We start from the raw sequence: 18,162 nt of genomic DNA, 5'->3' as shown, positions 1-18,162 counted from the left end.
GGCTCATCTGGTTTGAGCAAAAAAGCCCACCAGCTTGAACCCAAGGTCGCTGGCTCCAGCAAGGGGTTACTCGGTCTGCTGAAGGCCCGCGATCAAGGCACATATGAGAAAGCAATCAATGAACAACTAAGGTGTCGCAATGCGCAATGAAAAACTAATGATTGATGCTTCTCATCTCTCTCCGTTCCTGTCTGTCTGTCCCTGTCTATCCCTCTCTCTGACTCACTCTCTGTCTCTGAAATAAATAAATAAATAAATAAATAAATAAATAAATAAATAAATAAATAAATGAAAAACATGTGTCCCTGGATAGGAAAGCACTTGTTCAAAAATGTTTAAAGCTCATTACAAAGGGGGGAGGGGAATGTATGGACGGATATCCGTGCAATGACACACCGCAAAAAAAAAAGTTATCAGGCAGATGGCAGCCTGGGAAAAAATGTTTGCAACGTTTCTATCTGGCAAAGGGTTATCCAAGAAGGCGGACAAGGGAATGGTGGCAATCCAATAGAAAAACCGGCCAAGGACAAGATCAGGCAATTACCAAACGGTCAGATGCAGTCATCCTGGGAGCCGAAGGACACAGAGCGGCAGCATAAGACCAGGCTCCGCTCCAAGGACTTCACCTGCGTGAATCCCCCCTCCCGCCCCCCACAGCGCCATGCAGGAGGAAGAGCATTGCTCTCTTCACTTCGCCCCAGGAGCAAATAGACACAAAGAGGCTAGAAGACTTGCCCAAGTTCCCACAGCCAGGAAGCGTCCGTGTCAAGATCAGAGCCCAGGTCCTCACCCTTAGGAATCACAGTCTGCTCAGAGTCCCTTGTCAGAGAAAGGCAGATCAACCCAGAGCAAGGTGACACTACTGGGCATGTTGTCAGCTCAGCAAAAGTTAGGACGGGATTGACAGAGGTGTCAGTGCTGCCACCGCGCAGAGCAATCTGTCAGGATTTAGTGGCATGGACGAGCCACCTGTCTTATGACTCAGCAAGCCACCCTGTGTGCATCCCCTAACCCACGCCCCCCCCCTCCGTGGCTGCTCAGGGACACACGGGGAGGTGCTCCGCACAGCGTGACCTGCTGTCGACCATCTTTGGGGGTGACGGAGAAATGAATTCCTCAGTGAAGAAGAGAAGAGAAAAGCAGGTTCGGCTGGGTCCTGAGCACATGTGGAGTCACTAGGTGTGGTCAAATTCTGTGCCTTTTTTAAACACTGTCCTAACAGAAACAGCAGCTGCGGTGGGGGGGAGAGGAAAGGGAACCAGAGCGTGCTCCAGAGGGGCTGTCAGGAGCACCCACTGTCATTGTCACGTCAACACCGAGTCCTGACGGGACCTCAGTGGAACAAAAGCCGTACTGGGAGATGAGGGGAGGGGAGAGGAGGGACAGTGTTTGGGGTCCAGCAGAAAGCTAAACCCTTGTCTTCCTTGGTGGGAAGTTGATAACGCCTTGAAAGGAGGAGGTCACAGCAGCTGTCCCTAACATCTGGAGGGAGCAACCTATAGAGTCTGCTCAGAAGAGAAAGTGTGGCTGAAACGGTGCTGGGGGCAGCCCAGGAACGGCTGGCTTTGGAAGCAGTCCTGAATAACACACTGAATCTGAACTGTGACCACCGCCACCACCAGGGAGCCTGCACATGAGGACAACACGGTCTCCTACATAACGGAGCCGTGCCCTCCCCCTCTCCCCGGCTTTCCAGTTCCCGGTGCTCTGTGTCCACCTTCCTGGTGGGCTGTTTGGAAAATTCCTCCAGCGTACTAAGTTTCAGACACAGGCCGGAAAGGCTTGTCTTAAGAACTTACAGTGGCTTGCTGAGCACCACCAAACAGCTACAGAAGGATGGGGGTTATAGCAGTTGGAGGGAGGGAATAGAAATGGGCTGAGGCGGCTCCACCTTGACCCTTCCTCAGCTCCTGCTCACCCTCCGTACCCACTCTGATCCCCACTGAGAGAGGGACTTCCCCACCCACTGAGGAAGGACGGAAAGACACCGTGGCTGGGGAGCCACGCCCAGGCACCTTCCTCTGCGCTCTGTGAGCTGCTCCCCCCCAGGGGCTGATGACAGGGGGTCCTGGGGGTGGACCAGACCGGAGATGAGCCTTGGGGGAAGGACAGATTGACAGGGTCTGTGGTTTCACCAGAGACCTTGGCCCATTTCCGGCAGGAGGGTCATGCCCAGGTGTTTATTCTTTAGCCAACAACTTTGAGCGTGGAGAAGGCCACCTGGTCCTTGGGTCATAGGTGCCCTTGTGACATCATTGCTATCCTCTCCTTTACCACCCTTGCTGCCTTGGCCAAGCCCAATGGAGCAGCGACAGGAAAGGGTGTGAACACCTGGACCACTGCCTTCAAGCCATGGGCAATAAACCCCCTGTAAGACTCAGGCAGACACTCCTCCCCGGGGTGGGGAGCTGGTGCCTGGCAGAGGGAAGCGCCAGATGACTCCAAGGGACTCAGGGGAAGGATGGGAGCTGAGGACTTGGCTGGCGCGGCTCCTCACGCATGCTCTCTTCGTGTGCTTTGATTACAGAAGCCTGCTCCAGAGAAGGAGGAGCAAGAGACCCGCAAGCGGACGGTAGGCGGGGCCCCAGAGCAGGAAAGAATCACAAATAAGGGCCCTCTGGACCCAGAGTCCCTGGAAGCAGAGGATCCATCCCTGGCCCCTCTGGACGCAGCCCAGTGTCGCTTTCCTGTCCCCGTAAATTCCCTCTCTATTCTGAGGGAGCCGTGCTAAGTAGGGAGAGACCACAGGTGGTCAGGATGCAAGCAGCCCACCAGGCAGGTGGGCACGGAACACTGGGACCTGGAAAGCCGGGGGAGGGGGGCACGGTTCTAGAAGAATGGGGGGGGTGACTGAGAGGTAGTAGTGGGAGTCGAAGGGAGGGAGGCCGGGGGATACCCCCAGGGGCTGCGGCAGGGTGTGAGGCGGCAGGAGGCAGCCTCGTGGGCCGGAAAGGCAGAGGTCCGCCCTCAAGAGGCATTGTTGCCTGACCAGGCGGTGGCACAGTGGATAGAGTGTCTGACTGGGATGCTGAAGACCCAGGTTTGACACCTCAAGGTCGCCAGCTTGAGCACGGGCTCATCTGGTTTGAGCAAAAGCTCACCAGCTTGGACCCCAGGTCACTGGCTCGAGCAAGGGGTTACTCGGTCTGCTGAAGGCCCACGGTCAAGGCACATATGAGAAAGCAATCAATGAACAACTAAGGTGTTGCAATGGAAAACTGATGATTGATGCTTCTCATCTCTCCGTTCCTGTCTGTCTGTCCTTGTCTATCCCTCTCTCTGACTCTCTCTCTGTCTCTGTAAAAAAAAAAAAAAAAAAGTGCATTGTTGACTACCTCCTGTTCCAATTCTTTGCATCTTGTCACAGCAAAATATGTCACTGCCTCCCCTCCACTCCTGCCATTCTCTTCTAAACTCACTCCATTGGGCTTGCCTCACTACCACGCCCCGGCTGCACAGAAACTGGACCGGTCAAGGGTATTGGCTGAGAAAGAGTGTGTACAGCAATGATCAAAATTACTTCCCTCCTTGTATGCATGCCCCTTTGCAACGTGACCTTGTAGAGCCATCGAGTAGGAGAGGGAGACTACGTGACCCCCTCTTGTATCTAGACTCCCTTGTGACTTTCTTTGGCCAATCGTGTACGTACAGTGAAAGCGACAGTGTGCTTTGCACAGCCACCCACTACGCGAACAGGGAGACCACTGCTGTTGCATGAGACACCACAGGGGGCAGAGAGGACCCCCCTTTCAGGAGGCCGCCCTCCATCGGCAGCCCGCAGCTCGCCTGCCAACTGCCCACATATATTTGAGTGGACCCAGCTGGGAACAGAAGAACCAGCCAGAGGAGCCTTGTCCAAACTGTCAGTCTACGGAACTGTAAACTCAATAAATGGTTTTGTTCTAAGCCTCTATGTTTGGGATGGTTGGCTAACGACAAAAACTAACATCACCTAAATCCACCAACTAACTTGCCTCGTCCAACGGGCAATTCTGTCCTCTCATTTGTCAGCCTCTCTGCACCAGTCCATGGGGCCGGCCACTCTCTCCTACCTGAAATGCTCTCCTTTGGGCTTCAGGAACACCACACTTCCCTGGTTTTCTCTGTTCTTCACTAACTGCTCTTTCTTCATTTTTTTTTTCTTGTATTTTTCTGAAGTGAAAAGCAGGGAGGCAGTCAGACTCCCGCATGCACCCGACCGGGATCCAACCAGCAAGCTCACCAGGGGGTGATGGTCTGCCCATGTGTGGTGCTGCTCCATTGTAATCAGAGCCATACTAGTGCCTGAGGCAGAGGCCACGAAGCCATCCTCAGTGCCTGGGCCAACTTTGCTCCAATGGAGCCTTGGCTGAGGAGGGGAAGAGAGATAAAGAGAAAGGAGAGGGGGAAGGGTGGAGAAACAGATGGGTGCTTCTCCTGTGTGCCCTGGCCGGGAATCGAACCCGAGGCTTCCACATGTCGGGCCGGTGCTCTACTGCTGAGCCAACCGGCCAGGGCCTCTTTCTTCATCTTATCAATGGCTTCTCTGTTAATCAGACTCCCACCTAAGAAGAGCTTAATCTTAAGACTTCTCTTAGTCTTCTTGATGTTTATTCTTCGATAATAAAATCCAGTCACAGAGTCTTAAATATCTGCTGAATCTTGATGCCACTCAAATCTATGTCTCCATCCCTGCTACCTCCTCTGAACTCTATACCCCAGAGTGCAGCTTCCCACTTGACATCTTGCTTTGCTATCTGAGAGGTTTTTCAAACATAATATAGCAGAAACAGGTATGCCCCTTCCCCACACTTCATGCTACTGTCCAAAACTTTCTTTTTCTGCCTTGACCCAATCAATTTGATTCAAATCTCTCCGATTCCTCCCTTTTACTTATGTAAATAGCCAAAAGGAGCATGTTTCAAGTGGAACAGACCGATCAGCTCTGTAGTCTGACGCAGAGAGGATGACAAATGAGAGGGCAGAGGGCATGGAGTTGCCCATTGGACGAGGCAAGTTAGTTGGTGATTTCAGACGGTGTCAGCTTCTGTTGTCTAACCAACCACCCCAAACCTAGATCCAGTCCCTTCTGCATCATCCGTCAGCAAATGCTGTTGACATAATCTCTGCAGAACAGCAGTATATGCAATACAGCAAAGAAACGATGTCTCACGCCTTGCTGGAGGGAGTGTAATGTAAAAGGGGGTAGTTGTTGTGGAACACAGTTCGGTGGCCTCTCAAAATGTTCAGTATAGCATCACCATATAAACCAATAATTCCACCCCTAGCTATCAACTTAGCTATTTTAAAATTATATGTTCACACTAAAATTTTCATGAAGATTTCATGGTAGAAAATAGCCCCCCCTCTAAAAGTAGAAACAACCACATGGGTACAAATTATGGTACAGCCATGCCATGGACTACTTACTATTCAGCAATAAAAAGGAATGAACCACCAAAACATACAACAACTTAGCCTGACCAGGCAGTGGTGCAGTGGATAGAGCATTGGACTGGGATGCAGAGGGCCCAGGTTCGAAACCCTGACGTCGCCGGCTTGAGCGTGGGCTCATCTGGTTTGAGCAAGGCTCACCAGCTTGAGCCCAGGGTTGCTGGCTTGAGCAAGGGGTCACTCAGTCTGCTGTAGCCCCCCCCCCCATCAAGGCACATATGAGAAAGCCATCAATGAACTAAGGTACGCAATGAGGAGTTGATGCTTTCATCTCTCTCCCTTCTGGTCTATCTGTCCCTATCTATCCCTCTCTCTGTCTTTCTCTGTTTCTAATTAAAAAACAAAACAAACAAAAAAAACATACAACAACTTGTATGGACTTCGTGGAGAAGCTCAGGCCTGATAACAACAGGACCATATAGCTGTTAACTATGGACAATTTAGGGGATCGCAGACCTGGGGTGGTTGAAACCATTTATCTCCAAGTCATGGGCATTTGATGTTGTGTAAGAAAGAACCAGTCCACCCAAAGTTGCAGGCAAGGGAAGGTGGATTTCCACAGTTAATTCAGGATGTGAGTCCTGCATCGAGGGTTTCTGAGCGAGGCAGGAGGTTGAGTCTGTGGTTGCATAGCACACAGAGTTGTACAGACAACAACCTATTCATGTCTTTCCCCTCTAACATTGATTACAGAAGAAGAAAAGACTAAAGATCAAGAATCTTGAAGAAAGGGAATGGGAGAGTATTGAGGAAAACAAAGTGGGAAACAATAAAAGAAGTGAGAAAAAGAGAAAAGGAAAAGAGTTTCCACCAAAGGTAGGCCTCTGCAGGCCCGCAGCCTTGAGGGTGAGGGGGACCCCAGCCTGCACCACCTCGGATCCAAGTCACCCAGCGGGCACGGATTGTCTTCTCTGAGGCCCATAGCATGGGATGATCATGGAACTTGTCACTCAAACCATTGCGTGATAGGTACAGTCATTGTGAGTGAAAGGTAGTGCTATGAATTGTTACTCAGGACCAACTATCATAAACCGAGAATGCCCAGGCCCAGCAGGGTGAGTGGCTGTCCTGACCGGAGCTGGAGTGGATAGAGACCGGCTCTCCTCCTCTCCCAGCTCCTCCCGGGTCCTAGGAGGCTGGGTGACTGAGACCTGCAGGGTTGCGTGTAGGGAGGAGAAACCGGGGCAAGTGGGAATCGGACATGCAAAGCTGGGAAGCGGGTGGTGAGGGCTGTGCTGGGGAAGACACTTCCAGATAAAAAAGGAACCCAAGTCTAGAATCATGTTGAGTGTGTGTGTGTGTGTGTGTGTGTGTGCAGGTGATGCAAGTACGTGAGTTTGATTAAGGTGTGAGAACAGAAAGAAATGAACGTGAGAAGAAAATGAGAGACTCCAAACTGGGTGGGTGGAGCAGGGACCAACATCTATGACTTGACAGAGGGAGAGAGGAGGGTGAAGTGGGAGCTGACTCGGGCAGGAGAGGCAGCGAAGGACACCGCACCTCCAGCCTGTGGGTGGGCGCAGAAGGGAAGCCATCTGCACCCAGGGAGGTCGTCCAGCCCAGCCGTTATTTGAGACTCCTTTGACCCAGAGATCAGGGCATTCTCTTTCTAGACTGGCCAACCAGGTCCATGTACCCCGTGATGGCTAGGGCAGGTGTGCCCCATGTTACAGATGAGGACCCTGAGACTCAGAGGGCAACGTGAGATGCCCGTGTCTGTTAAGCGTGAGTGGCAGAGACAGAACAGCTAGGGGTCCTCTGCAGCCAGTGCCATGCCCAGTGCTCCTGAACTTCTAGGAAGGGGTCACCCCTATGAAGGATCAGGTCTCCTTCCTGGCACACCCTGGGCAAGGTGGGTGGGGAATATTCCCGAGTGTCCCTACTTTCTCCTAACAACCCTTCTCCCAGAGGGAAGAGAAACCTCGTGATGAAGAGCAGGCAGCCATAAAGATCCAGGCCTGGTGGCGGGGCACCCTGGTGCGCAGGGCGCTGCTGCACGCTGCGCTCAGAGCATGCGTCATTCAGCACTGGTGGAGGCAGGTGCTGGCAAATCGGCGGGAGAAGCAGCGGCGGGCGGTCCTCGACTTCTCTGCGCGGCAACTGTGGGCCGTGGTCCGGCTGCAGTCCTGGGTCCGCATGTGGCGCGTCCGCCTCCGTTACTGCCGTTTGCTCCACGCGGCGCGCATCATCCAGGCCTACTGGCGCTGGCACAACTGCCGCACCAGTGGCTTTTTCCAGGGCAGGTACAAACTCATAGCAAACCACCTGGGCCTTGAACTTGACATCTTTCTCGGGTCCCAGATTTGCCGCATTACAGACTGCATCCCCTTCCCAATAAAGAACTGATCAGGTCTGCTCCAATTCGGTGTCACCAGATCGATCTCTGTCAGACAAGCTTGAGGAGGTCCTTGCCTGGGCGAAGGGGCAGGGAAACGGATGGCAGATCCTGGGCATCCCGTGTATCAGCTGTGAGGACGCCGCAGAGGTTGTCTGGGGTCCTGTGAGGAGGGTGAAGAGCCGGGGATTGATTAGCCATGTCTGCCGTGGGTAGGAGAGTTGAGACTGCAGGTTCACCAAGTCCGCGGAGCAGGGTCGCTCCTTCTCATTGTGGGCTGGTCATCTGTTAGGCGAGTGTGGAGGGGTAGGATCCCCCTAGTTCTACAGGTCAGGAGGAGAGCTCTGGGCCACCGGCACCGGGTCCTGGAACTAGGCCACGGGGGCGGGGGGGGGGGGGGGGTGAGAGCGCCTGAGGGCCCCTCCCCGCCGGCTTCTCCCCTGATGCAGAGCAGGTGCGGGGCAGCCTCCGCCTCCACCTGGGCCTCCGGGATAACCGCTGAGCTCTGCCCATTGCAGCAGGTGGGCAGCACCCCCTCCCCCAGAGGTCCCACTGCGGGTGCTGGACCTAAGAGAGAGAGAGCGAGAGCAACACTTTCCAGACTCAGCGTCCGTCCGTCACCATCACTCCCAGGCCCCTTCACCCAGCACTTCCGATTCAGTGCATCAGGGTCCCGAGAACGTGTGTTTCTAACAAGTTTCCAGGTAGTGCTGGGGCGACTGTTCTCGAGAACCCCACTGAGTTGAGTTACAAAAGGCAACAGTTTTCCTCTCCCGAGTAGGTAAAAACCCAGTTTCTCCCTCTTGTGAGTTTTCTCCTGTCTCTCTACTCTTCATACAAAACACTTCACTTCTGACACTTCCGGAAATTCCGTTTTCAACTCCTTTTCCTTCTCAATAAAATAGGGGGAGGGGCTGAAAATTCCAAGCTTCTACTATGGGTTGGTCATATCTGCCACCCATCGACCAGCTCCCATCTGCCACCCATCGAAGAGCCCAACTGGAATCAGCTCATTAGAACAAAGGACACTCCTATTATCCTGGAAATTACATGAATTTCATGAACCCCTTGACAGGATCTGGGGTCAGAGAACAGATATTAAAACGAAAGATGTCTCTGTTGCTTTTTTAAATAAGTTTTTCAAAATTTTACTTATCGATTTTAGAGAGAGAAGAAGGGAGAGAGAGGAACATCAATTTGTTGCTGGTTCTTGCATGTGCCCTAACTAGGGATTGAACCTGCAACGTTGCTGTATGGAGACAATGTTCTTACCAACTGCCCGACCCTGCCAGGGCTCTTGTGCTTCTATCACTTAGGAAATAGCAAGGGTATTAGGAGTCCTGTGTCAGCAACGGGGGGGGGGGGGGGGGGGCAGAGACCAATATATATCTTTTATTATCTCAGAAGTCTGGAATATTTGGCATGAAAAATAAGTAGGAAATACAAGTGAAGGAGACATGTCAACAGGACACAGAAGCCAGCCTGAGGGGCTCCCAGTGGCCAAATTTGGAATAATTTGGGGACCAAAATTATTATGACAATAGCACATTATAACTTACTGAGTTAAATATAAACCCATCAGTCTATACCGACATAAATTAATAAATAAAGAATTAATAAGGAGCCTGACCAGGTGGTGGCTCAGTGGATAGAGCATCAGCCTAGGACACTGAGGACCCACGTTCAAAACCCTGAGGTCGGCCCTGGCCGGTTGGCTCAGTGGTAGAGCATCGGCCTGGCGTGCAGGAGTCCCTGGTTCGATTCCCGGCCAGGGCACACAGGAGAAGCGCCCATCTACTTCTCCACCCCTCCCCCTCTCCTTCCTCTCTGTCTCTCTCTTCCCCTCCTGCAGCCAAGGCTCCACTGGAGCAAAGTTTGCCCGGGCGCTGAGGATGGCTCTGTGGCCTCTGCCTCAGGCGCTAGAATGGCTCTGATTGCAGCAGAGCGACGTCCCAGCTGGGCAGAGCATCGCCCCCTGGTGGGCATGCCGGGTGGATCCTGGTCAGGCGCATGCGGGAGTCTGTCTGCCTCCTCGTTTCCAGCTTCAGAAAAATACAAAAAAAAAAAAAAAAGAAACTAAACCCTGAGGCCACTGGCTTGAGCATGGGCTCACCAGCTTGTGTGTGGGATCAAAGACATGACCCCATGGTTGCAGGCTTAAGCCCAAAAGTTACTAGTTTGAAGCCCAAGGTCGGTGGCTTGAACTCAAGGTCTCTGGTCTGAGCAAGGGGTCACTTGCTCTGATGAAGCCCTCCAGTCAAGGCACATATGAGAAAGCAATCAATAAACAACTAAAGTGCTGCAACAAGTTGATGCTTCTCATCTGTCTCTCTTCCTCTCTGTCCTATCTTTCTATCTCTCTCTCTTGCAAAAAAAAAATAAATAAAATAAAATAAGGAGAAGAGATATCTCTTTCTTACAGTAAAAAGCTAACATATACAGGGTGGGGCAAAAGTAGGTTTACAGTTGTGAGCAAAACAGTTTATTTTTGTATTATTATTTATTAATTATTATAGTATTTTCCATATGAACAACTGTAAACCTAAAAAATTATAGTAATAAAAAATTACTGCCGTGGAAATGAGCATAGCAGTGCCTCAAAAGGATTAAAAATAGAATTATCACATGACCCAGCCATCCCACTTCCGGGTACATACCAAAAGAATCTAAAGTGGAGCCCAAAGAGGTCTTTGTACACTCATGCGCCCAGCAGCATTATTTACGATAGCCACAGGTGGAAGCAACTCACGTGTCCATCCATGAATGAATGAATGAGCAAAATGTGGTATGTGCATACAGCTGAATATTATTCAGCCTTAGGAAAAAAGTTCTGACACAGACTGCAACATGGACGAACCTTGAAGACACTATGCTAAGTGAGATAAGTCAGTCACAACAGGACAGATACTGTACGATACCACTCATATGAGGTATGTAGAGCAATCAGCTTCCTAGACAAAAAGTAGAATGGTAACTGCTAGGGGCTCGGGCAGGGTAGAGTGGGGAATGATTGTTTAATGGATAGAGTTGCAATTTTATTTATTTATTTTTTTTGTATTTTTCTGAAGTTGGAAACGGGAGGCAGAGAGACAGACTCCCACATGGGTCAAACCGGGATCCTCCTGGCATGCCCACCAGGGGGCGATGCTCTGCCCATCTGGGGCGTCGCTCTGTTGCAACCAGAGCCATTCTAACACCTGAGGCAGAGGCCACAGAGCCATCCTCAGTGCCTGGGCCAACTTTGCTCCAATGGAGCCTTGGCTGCAGGAGGGGAAGAGAGAGACAGAGAGGAAGGAGAGAGGGAGGGGTGGAGAAGCAGATGGGCGCCTCTCCTGTGTGCCCTGGCCAGCCGGGAATCGAACCCACGACTCCTGCACACCAGGTCGACGCTCTACCACTGAGCACACTGGCCAGGGCCTAGAGTTGCAATATTGCAAGATGAATAAATTTCCAGAGGTGGATGGTGGTGATAGTATCACAACAAAGTGAATCTATTTAATGCCACCCAGCTGTTTACTTAAAGTGGTTTGATTGGTGAATTTTATGTCATGTATATTTAACAACCATTTTCAAAATAGTATATTTTAAATATTGTGGAGAGGGGAGCTAAAGATAAGCAGGACTCCATGCTGCAAAACTATTGATACTTGCTGCAGGCCATTTATATAAAGGCACTGGGAAGAAGTGCCCTGGGGTTGACTGCCTTGGTGGCCCCAACTCGCCTAACCACGGCAGACATTGCTAATCGATCACCGGCCCTGCTCATCCAGCACCAGGCTCTCAGAATCCTCCTCGACACAGGACCCCCAACATGCCCTGCCACTTCCTCAGAACCCATTATGAGGTGCCTAGTATTTGCCATCATTAGCTCGACGACCTCTTTGAAATGGATCTGACAGAGCTGGGGACACAGATGTTGCAGACCTGATCATTCTTTTATTGGAAGGGGTGTGCATTGTTGCGTTCTGCAAATCTGTGGACCCAGAGAGATTTCGAGTTGAAGAATCAGCTGGTTTTCTTTCATGTGATAAAGGCCCTGAATAAAACCGCGGGTATGGCAACAATGCCAGCGCCAGTAGGCCTGGATGATGCGCGCCGCGTGGAGCACCCGCCAGTAACAGCGGCGGACGCGCCACATGCGGACCCAGGACTGCAGCCGGACCACGGCCCACAGTTGCCGCACAGAGAAGTCGAGGACCGCCCGCCGCTGCTTCTCCCGCCGATTCGCCAGCACCTGCCTCCACCAGTGCTGAATGACGCATGCTCTGAGCGCAGCGTGCAGCAGCGCCCTGCGCACCAGGGTGCCCCGCCACCAGGCCTGGATAGGCACAGCGGCCGCTTCCTCTGGCAGCATCATGATCTTAACTCTTTTGGTACCTTGTAAGGAGAAACGGGACATTTAGGAAACTCACACATTTTGGCCCTAAAGTGTGCCAGGAAGGGGCCCTGATCCTTTTTCAACAACGACTCCTTCCTCTGGCTGTTCAGAAGAGCAGTTGGCAAAGGCTAGACCCAGGAAACCTAGTAAGTGGCCCGGCCTCTGCCACTTTCTGATGAATGGACATGGGACACATCCCCCCGCCCCCTGCACCTCTGGGTCCCCACTTGTAAAATGGAGCTAGGCCTGCACTCGCAGCCTCACCCCGTTTTCACCCATTTTACGTGGACCTGGAGGGCCCGCCCACAGCAAGATACGCCGTGATGGAGAGGTGAGACAGCCCGGAGTTTCACCGGGACCTGACCGCCTACCTGAGATCCATGTCTCTTCCCCTCAGACCCTTCCACCTGATTGAAGGGGGGCATCCCCTGCCCCTCTCACCTCTGACTTCAGGTTAACCCACAACCCGCCATCTCCCTCCGCCTCATCACAGTATTAAAAGAGTCCTCCACCTCCCACACTTGATTAAGAGCTTAAACACCAGTTAACACATCAGTACAAAGTTCTGTGTGTGTACACACACACACACACACAAACACACACACACACTTCTGGACCCTGTGTGGTCTGGATTCACACTCCTTGGAACAACCCCTGCACTTTGGCCACACCCACACCTCTCAGCCCAAGGAGGAAATGAGGGAAAAGGACAAGCAAAGCAGGGGCAATCCCTGTTCGTTCCAGCTCTGTGCACGGTGACCATTCACCCTGGCCGGCCTGGCACGCCCTGGGTTTATGCTTCTTGCCCTGGTGTAAAGTTGGCAAGTGCTCCTTTGCCTCACTGGCATCCTTAGAAGCACTTCTAGACAATAAATTACATGCTCCCAGACCTTTGGGCCACCACTGGACCACGAGTATCAGAGATATCACAAGACTTCCCAACACAGGAGTTTCGGGACCCATCTACCCATGAGGGTGGGGGGTGTAGGTGGAGTCCCTTCTAGAGTTTTCTCCTTCAAGCTTTGTTCAATCAATGTGGCTTCATCGTTATTTTTTTATAATAATTTGGAAGGTTTTCTATCATCTCTAATTAAAGTCTAGAGAGAAAAACATGGGCGAAAGTAAAAGTGTCCTCTCATCACTAGGTGCTAAGTCCACCCCACACTCAGCTTCCTGGCCTTTCCTAGGACCTCAGGCGTGAAGGAGGGACCCCACCCTAAAGTAACTACTAGAAATGCACTACCTGACCCGTGGTGGCGCAGTGGATAGAGCATCAACCTGGGATGCTGAGGTCCCCAACTCTAATCCCCCAGGTCGCCAGCTTGAGCACGGGCTCGTCAGCTTGAGTGCAGGGTTGCTAGCTTGAGTGTGAGATCATTGACATGGTCCCAAGGCCACTGGCTTGAGCCCCAGGTCACTGACTTGAGCAAGGGGTCACTGGCTCAGCTTGAGCCCCCCACCCCTAGTCAAGGCACGTATGAGAAAGCAATCAATGAACAACTAAAGTGAAGCAGCTACAAGTTGATGCTTCTCATCTCCCTCCTCCCTCCCTCTCTCTCTTTCTCATCACTTTACAAAGGAAAGAAATGCACTTCTCTCCCAGAAAGCTTGGGTGGATCTGACTCTTACAGAGGTGGGTGGTCAAATGGTCTCAGCTCTGCCTTAAATTACCCATGGTCGGGAGCTAGATGTTCCCATCACCCTCAGGTCTGTCCTCCGCCAGCCACAGCTCTGGAGGCAAGAGAGGAGGTGGGGAGAGCCATGATGTCACAAGGGTACCTATGACTCAGACACCAGGACACTTCCCAATAGTAGAGCCCCTTCTAAGGAACACCTACAACACCTGTCCTTTCTTTCCTAGCAGAGTGGCCAGAGTTTTGGCTATAAAGAATGTCCCAAATACTGACCCACTGACACAAGAGTATATAATGATTCTCATTAAAGGTTGGTTGGTATTTATTCAATGAATTTCAATTTGTCCTGGCTGGTTGGCTCAACAGTGGATCATCAGCCTGGAGTGTGGAAGTCCCAGGTTCGATTCCCGGTCATGACACACAGGAGAAGTGACCATCTGCTTCTCCACCCTTTCCCCCCCTCCTTCCTCTCTCTCTCTCTTCCCCTCCCGCAGCCAGAGCTCCATTGGAGCAAAGTTGGTCTGGGCACTGAGGACGGCTCTATGGCCTCCTCCTCAGGTGCTAGAATTGCTCAGATTGCAGCTGAGCAACACTCCTGATGGGCAGAGCATCGCCCCTTGGTGGACATGCCAGGTGGATCCCGGCCAGGCGCATGCAGGAGTCTGTCTGTCTGCCTCCCCACTTCTCACTTCAGAAGAAAAAGAAAAAAGAATGTTCCAAATACTGACCCACTGACACAAAGGTATATGATGATACTCGTTAAAGGCTTGTTGGCATTTATTCAATGAATTTCAATTTGTTCTGCCTGGTTGGCTCAGCAGTAGAGCATCAGCCTGGCGTGTGGATGTCCCAGGATCAATTCCCAGTCAGGGCACACAGGAGAAGCGACCATCTGCTTCTCCACCCTTCTTCCTCTTTCTCTCTCTCTCTTCCCCTCCCACAGCCATGGCTCAAGCGGTTTGAGCGAGTTGGCCCCGGGTGCTAAGGATGGTTCCATTGCCTCCACCTCAGGCACTAAAATGGTTCAGTTGCAAGCAAAGGAGCAATGCCTCAGATGGGCAGAGCATCGCCCCCTAGTGGGCTTGCCGGGTGGATCCCGGTCAGGTCGCACGTGGGAGTCTGTCTTTGCCTCCCCTCCTCTCACCTTAAAAAAATAATAATTTTAATTTGTTTAAACAATGGCATACATACCTAATAACAGTGGTATGCTCTGTGTGTACTGATATAAATGGTGTAAAAAATTTAGCAAGATAAGCAAATTCAGGAAATCAAGATGAACTCAATATAAGCATATATTTAAACTCATGTGTTGTGAAGGCATTATGTGGGGATAAGAAAAATATACACAAAAATTTGCAATAATCATCTGTGATGAGACTAGCAGTTCTGGGGGAACCGAGTCAACTCCCTGCCATGGCCGGACGTCCTGCTCCTGTCTGTCTGTAGGTCACCCAGCGGCCAGGCACCCGGAAAAGCAGGGCCCACACAGGCAGGCCAGAACACCCACGAAGCCCCCAGGGCCGGCCAGGACCCCCACAGCTCAGGCTCAAGTGATCTCAAGTACTCTCCTGTCCTCCTGTTTCCCCCGAGGGCCTCAAGATAGGTCAGGAAATGGGTGAGTGTCCATCTCTGTCTGCTCTCAGCCTCTGACCCCCCTGGTCATCACGAGACCTGTCCCTCTCTCAGGGTCACAGCTCCAGGGGTCCCTGAGGAACACATCTGCAGTGTGTAGAGTGAATCTGGGGTTGGCCAGTGTGGAGTTGTGGGGAGATAGATGAGAAGGAGGCGCTGAAGGCTGCAGGTAGGTGTCAGTGTGACGTTAATGGGGGGAGGGGTGGGGAAGACGGGAGTAAGTTGGGGAATGGGAGAAATAAAGGGGTACAGTGAAGTGCTCGGAACCGCTGCGTGCCATGGACTCCGGCATTCAACATGCTTTCCTAATGCTTCTAATTCTTGTTGTTTTCAGAAAAAAAAAATACAAGAAGCCTCCATCCTGAACTTCTAACAATTAGCTAAGCGAAAGAAGACAGACTCTGAAGAGGGCACATTGTGTGAACCACGTGCCACAGAAAGGACATCTGGCATCACTGGGGACAGAGCCATGGTAGCCTGGACGCTGTGGTGGGACCGGAACCTGAGGGATAAGGAGATGTTCTATGTTTTGGTTGGACAGGTGTGTTTGAGTTAGTAGGTGACAAATCAAGTCCCTGTGCTCCAAGGGCACATGAAAGACCCCACATGGAGCCCAGGGGAACAAGGGATCTGGGGCCCAGATGGAGGGGGACTCAGATAGGAAAGAGGCCCAGGGGCTGGGATGTCAGTGAATGTGGTGACCCTGGAGATGGGGGTTGGGGTTGCCGGGGCCTTGAATCCCACCAGGACCATCTCAGACCAACATGAATACTGAAGAAGCTATTATTTTTTTTTTTAAGTGAGAGGAAGGAAGACAGAGAGACAGACTCCCACATGCGCCCAACCAGGATCCACCCAGCAACCCCTGTCTGGGGCCAATGCTCAAATCAACTGAGCTATTTTTAGCACCAGAGGCCGACACACTTGGACCAACCAAGCTTCCGTCAGTGCCTGGGGCTGACATTCAAACCAATTTAGCCACTGGCTGCAGGAAGGGAAATAGGAGAGAAGGAGGAGAGAGAGGGGGAGAAAAGCAGATGGTCACATCACTTCTCTTGTGTGCCCTGACCGGGGATAGAACCTGGGATGTCCACACGACGGGCTAACACTCTATCTGCTGAGCCAACCGGCCAGGGCCAAAAAGCTATTCTTAAATGGTGAAAATTTACCATGGGAAGCAAGTAGATCTGAGTGACATAAAGGGTGTGTAGTGGTTATGCAGCTATACAGAAGGATCCTCTCTTCTTAGCTGTTATGATCTTGGCTACTGCTGGGTCACTGCTGTAACCTACACTGGGAACTGCCTTTGGCCATAAGGAAGAGATCTGGTCAAGGTTATGTCTCTCCTAAGGTAAACCCTGCAGCCAGTAATTGGCTTCTGATTGGTGTTATGGGTTGAATTGTGTCCCCTTCCCAAAAAATGATATATTGAAGTCCTAACCCCAGGACCGCAAACTGGAACCTTCTTTGGAAATGGAGTTTTTGCAAGAGTTTTGTAGTCAAGTTAAGATGAGGTGATTAGCATGGGTCCTTAATCCTGTACGATGAGTGTCCTTATAAAAAGGAAAAATGTGGGCCCTGGCCGGTTGGCTCAGTGGTAGAGCGTCGGCCTGGCGTGCAGAGGTCCTGGGTTCGATTCCCGGCCAGGGCACACAGGAGAAGCGCCCATCTGCTTCTCCACCCCGCCCCCTCTCCTTCCTCTCTGTCTCTCCCCCTCCCGCAGCCGAGGCTCCATTGGAGCAAAGATGGCCCGGGCGCTGGGGATGGCTCCTTGGCCTCTGCCCCAGGCGCTAGAGTGGCTCTGGTCGCAACAGAGCGACACCCCGGAGGGGCAGAGCATCGCCCCCTGGTGGGCAGAGCGTCGCCCCCTGGTGGGCGTGCTGAGTGGATCCTGGTCGGGCGCATGCGGGAGTCTGTCTCTCCCCGTTTCCAGCTTCAGAAAAAAAGAAAGAAAAAAAAAAAGGAAAAATGTGGACACAGACGCCAGTGTGCACAGAGAGAAGACGTGGGGAGAGGGCTGTATGAAGGAGGAGGATCGGGGCGATGCCATCTATAAGCCAAGGGACGCCAGAGACTGGCCGACAGAGCGCCAGAGGCCGCGCAAAAGCTGAGAGAGGTCCGCCCTGCCGACGCTCTGATAGGGACTTGCGTTCCCCAGAGCTGTCCCAAGCCAAGCGTTTACAGTACTTTGTCAAGTCAGCCCTAGCAAACGCGGACAGTTGAATATAAAGGCCAACTCTCCTCGCCTGAATTTACAACAGTTCTGAAGCAGCCACTCCAGCCTGGCTAAGCTCTGCTGTAACTACATTCTAAGTCAGCATTTCCCCTGGCCCACTACTGCATTCCCCGCTTCCTTACCAGAGCGTGCAGCTCTCCTCTCAGAGTGAGTGAGTCTGGGTTTTTTTTTTGGTTGTTTTTTTTTTTTTTTTACAGAGGCAGAGATAGACAAGGACAGACAGACAGGAACAGAGAGAGATGAGAAGCATCAATCATCAGTTTCTCGTTGTGCATTGCGACTTCTTAGTTGTTCATTGATTGCTTTCTCACATGTGCCTTGACCACGGGCCTTCAGCAGACCGAGCAACCCTTGCTGGAGCCAGCGACCTTGGGTTCAAGCTGGTGAGCTTTTGCTCAAACTAGATGAGCCCACGCTCAAGCTGGAGACCTCGGGGTCTCGAACCTGGGTCCTTCCGCATCCCAGTCCGACGCTCTATCCACTGCACCACCACCTGGTCAGGCGAGTGAGTCTG

At 51.9% G+C, this 18,162-nt stretch overlaps 1 protein-coding gene across 1 annotated transcript; it reads right to left on the bottom strand.

Annotated features, from left to right (window-relative positions):
• Positions 1–11,696: 11,696 nt before the first annotated feature.
• On the bottom strand, positions 11,697–12,122 carry LOC136314622 (IQ domain-containing protein F5-like). The gene has a single exon (XM_066245717.1). The coding sequence runs from the start codon at positions 12,120–12,122 to the stop codon at positions 11,697–11,699; it is 426 nt and encodes a 141-aa protein (XP_066101814.1).
• Between the last annotated feature and the right edge of the window lie 6,040 nt (positions 12,123–18,162).

Source organism: Saccopteryx bilineata, chromosome 10 (genome assembly GCF_036850765.1).
Source record: "Saccopteryx bilineata isolate mSacBil1 chromosome 10, mSacBil1_pri_phased_curated, whole genome shotgun sequence".
Taxonomy (NCBI): domain Eukaryota; kingdom Metazoa; phylum Chordata; class Mammalia; order Chiroptera; family Emballonuridae; genus Saccopteryx; species Saccopteryx bilineata.
The sequence above is the reverse complement of the archived record's forward strand: the minus strand, read 5'-3'. Positions and strand labels throughout refer to the sequence as shown.